At 34.3% G+C, this 4,211-nt stretch overlaps 1 protein-coding gene across 1 annotated transcript; it reads left to right on the forward strand.

Moving 5' to 3' along the window:
- Positions 1-2,326: 2,326 nt before the first annotated feature.
- On the forward strand, positions 2,327-3,075 carry LOC124444606. Its single transcript, XM_046995220.1, has 2 exons — positions 2,327-2,618; positions 2,828-3,075. Exons 1-2 carry the CDS (start codon positions 2,327-2,329, stop codon positions 3,073-3,075), a joined length of 540 nt encoding a protein of 179 aa, XP_046851176.1.
- The last annotated feature ends 1,136 nt before the right edge of the window (positions 3,076-4,211 follow it).

Genomic DNA, 4,211 nt, shown 5'->3' on the forward strand with positions numbered 1-4,211 from the left:
GCAGTAACTACGCCTCTGAAGATGACAGCTCAATAAAAGAGCCGGATGAGTGCGATGATAGCGATTACGATACAAATGAAAACTTTATAAACGATTTCAATGAAATGTTTTAATTAAGAATGCACTGCTCAGCAGTGTGTACAGAAGGAGCTAGATGGTGACCAAGGGTTTCTGAGTACGCAAATTCATGTGCTAATTTATTATCTATATATTATATACACAAAAAGATGAAGGACTCCTTCGCAATTCAATTTCAAGAAGTGTTTTTCCATTTTTTTAGTCTTTTCGTCAATCATGCAGCGATAGAAGATTAATAGCTAAACACATCATTTGAAATTAACATAGAAAGATTAATCCTTAATCATTTTGTAGCACCGATTTTTAAATATGAGCGGATCTAGGGTATGTCTAATCAGTCACGCGACTGATGTTTATAGTTCAAAAATTATTTATCAAATTTAATGATTACAATTTTTTTTTGATCATTAAATTTTCGTTCTGTAATCGTTTGGATTTCATTGACGAAATTCTGATTTATGTATGAAAACTTATACAAATACCACCTTAGTAAACAGATCAGTCGATAAAAACATATCTAGAATTATATTAACTGGCTGACTGTTAAGCGGAGTGGCTCGACTGGTTCGACTGATAAAGGAGTTCAAGAAAGCTTATTTAAGCTATTCGATTGGTCAATAGCCAGATCAGTAGACGATCTGGAATAATCTCGACCTATAAGCGTGGTGGCCGGACCGATAAGGGAATCGAATTACTATCGTGTAATCGTTCAAATTTTTGTCTTGCTGTTGATTGGTTTGACCGATTTCGACTAATAGATAACTGAACTAACATAGTCACTTCACTGTTCAAATTTAATGTTTAATGGTTTCATAGTAATTTTCTAAAACATGATAGAAACTAAACTAGAATCATATGGAATTTATGGAAATCTTTTACAAATTCATATATTGACATGAATGCTGCTGTCCAAACTGGGAATTTTTTCAAGAGGGTGAAAAATTTATGGATGAATTGTAAATGCTTGGCAAAGACGATCTTGCGAGAGACTTTCAGTCATTGATGCTCATAAGCAAGCCAACATTGTTTTGAGTTTTCTCGGGAGAAATTTGCATCGAAAATCTTAAGTAAAGGACAAGTGAAGTGTATGCATGAATGTAATAAATCAAAGTCAATTTATGCGAGTGTGTGATGCGATTTATGGCATAGGGATTCAAGTTACCACGGGCGGAGAGGGAGGCTGAGCCTGCAGACATTCACCAGTTAGAACAGTAGATTTAAAAGACATACAGCAAAGGAACAATAATTAAATATTAATACCTCTAATATCTCTTTGATTATGCGGCATGCGACACGGGACGCAGGTTCAACCAACTAATGAAATATTCTAAATAAGCTTTGCCAAAATTACACTGGCAGACGTACACAGTGAAATATTTAGTTATTAATTTTACTGTTTTTACATCTCGTATTAAGACATCGTTCAAAATTTGTAAAACGTTCATAATCCATAACATGTATATGTGGAAGTCGTTTTATCAATAAAAACCTTTATAGGTATGTCATTTACACTTAGTCGGGTTATACACGTCTATACTATTGTATACTGACGTACATAGAGTGCACAATATTTTGTTTAGAATTATCCACTAAAAAACGAGGAAATAACCAATCCTAGTTTTAAACATACTTGTAATTAAAACCACGCACTTGACATTACTAGTTACCCAAATGCACTTATGTTTAAGTGCAGTTTCAGGTACGTCATCCGTGTGGCATAACTGCACCTCGTTAAGCTAGATCATCATAAGTGTAAAAATATACATCAGAAAAAGTATTTAACGGAATCAACGCTAAGCGATACAATACCTCCTGTAAAACAGTTATCTCGAATTTCGACATCCAAATCGAGGAAAAACGTTTGTCTCTCTTTTTAAATGTGGAAATATATGTATGTATGTTTGTATGTAAGTATGTATGTATGTCAATGCCAAATAACTCAGTAAAATTGCATAAAAGATGAAAGTCGTTTTTCGTAAAAACTGTCGTCTTCTCATATAATGTAAATCACTCTTCACAAGAAAGACGACGGCGTCGTCGAACTAGATCTTCTCGGTCAGCTCACGTCGTCTTATGTTGCATTCAGATTAGGTGCCCGGCACTAGTGCCCTGGCATAGAGTTTGTTTTAGCACCAGCGTGAACACATTGCTCGTGCTCGAAATTGTGAACGGTCTGGGCACGTACCTAAAAGACGGCCTTGTTCTAGATGTAATACTCAATTACGGCACGGTGCCAAAAACATAAAATATGGCGGCTAATTCGGCGACACGATGGACAGAAGAAGAAACTACTGCGTTAATGGATGCCTATGGTGAACAAATAATCCAAGATTCTATAAATGGAATGGCAAATAATAGAAATGTTTACGATAAAGTTAGAAAGATGTTGAAAGAGTACTCAGATATCGACAGAACAACGTCCCAAATTGAAACAAAAATTAAGAAATTAAGAAGTAGCTATTGCAAGCTAAAGGATCGTATGAAACAGTCAGGATCAGAGAGACCGTACTTTTTGAGTGCTTTATCAATTGTGGAAAAAAGTGCTTTAAAAGTCTGGGAGTAATTAGATAGGATTTTAGGTAAATAATTATGAAATTTAATATGTTAAAAATTAAATGCCACAATAATTGATAAAGATATCAACCTGCACTTGGCAAGAAACCCTAGACTATTACAACTACTTGAACGTATACATTTTTATTCGATAAACTGCATGCTTTTAATTGATATAATCTTAAATTTACAACAGGGCCACGTCCAGAAATTAATCAAGTGAGAAAAGCTTCTCTTGAATCATTTAGAGTAAGTAAAGTAAGAAAAAGTGGAGAGCAAACTTGTAGTAATAAACAAACAAGAACAAGTGGGGCAAGTGTATTGGATTTCATTAGAGAAAAAGTGGCTTTTGAAGGAGAACAAAAAGACTCGGAAATACCTTTAAAGGGAAAGGAAATGGAGTTAAAAAGAGAAGAAAACAAGCTGAAAATGAATTTAACGTAAGAAGATAAAGAAATGAGAAAAAAGAGCTTGAGGAAAGGGCTAAATAACATGAGAACACAACAAGATTGCAAGAGCAAACTCTTCAACAAATGCACAGCATAAATATGGCAATGTTGCAGCAGCAGCAACAACAAACACAAGTACTCTTGACTTTACTGCAAAGTTTTCTAATAAACAAAGCTAGAGAAACATATACAAAAGTAAATACGGAAGTATGATATTGTTATTGTTATTGTTATTGTTATTATATTATTCTGATTTTAAGGGGGGGAAGTTATAAGCTTTTCTATCATTTTTTTATCGAAAATATTCTTCAATTGTTTGAGGGTTTAGATTGAAAAACTTTTATGTTGTCGAGCCATAGAGAATTGCTCCTGCATTGAGAAGTAATGAGCATGTTATGTACATTTTTGCCTACTGCACTTAACTGAATTTTAAGATTCTTTTAAAATCTAAAAATTTAAAGTAATTTATTATGTCTCCAAAAATCCATTTAACAGATACTCTGACTTTACTCATTGATTTATTCCATGCCTTTTCAAGATCACTTAAATTTGCTCCTCGAAATGAACCTTGAAGTTGTTGTCGAACAGGGTATGCAGCATCACCATAGATACAAAGTGTGTTGTTATTTGTGTCAAATGAATGAATTTTGAGTGCTTGAATAACTTGTGACTTTGCCAACATTGCACTGTTATGTCTCTTGCCCTCAAAAAGTCCAAACAAATTGATAATTGGTCCATTTGGAGTCACAATTGAATGAAACTGTAACGAATGTACTTTTTTATGTCCATTATTAAAGCAGTCGTTGAAATCGTCCAGGTCTTGATGTAGGCCTGACTGTGCCATCTATAAAACCCCAACAGTTACTAACGGCTGCTCCTTTCAAATGAATTGCTTCAGCATAGCTCTGCAAATGCTCATTTTCCAACCAAGGTTGATCAATGCTCCAAGGTTGATCAATGCTACAAATAAGTGTTTCCATGTTTGGAATATGATATCCATCATTTTATTAGCTATCATGCACAATTGTGGCTCTAGTCTGCCAAATTTTGGAATAAGATCAACATATCTGCATGGATAGGCAAAGCGCTTCAAAAAAATACACATTCCTTCAACAGCATTGACTTTGAGGC

This window comes from Xenia sp. Carnegie-2017, unplaced genomic scaffold (genome assembly GCF_021976095.1).
Source record: "Xenia sp. Carnegie-2017 unplaced genomic scaffold, XeniaSp_v1 HiC_scaffold_21, whole genome shotgun sequence".
NCBI classification, from domain to species: domain Eukaryota; kingdom Metazoa; phylum Cnidaria; class Anthozoa; order Malacalcyonacea; family Xeniidae; genus Xenia; species Xenia sp. Carnegie-2017.

Coding starts and splice junctions, on each gene's coding strand:
- LOC124444606 (XM_046995220.1), top strand. CDS start 2,327: ATGGCGGCTAATTCGGCGACACGATGGACAGAAGAAGAAACTACTGCG. Junction 2,619..2,827: donor TTTATCAATTGTGGAAAAAA/GTGCTTTAAAAG, acceptor AATTTACAACAG/GGCCACGTCCAGAAATTAAT.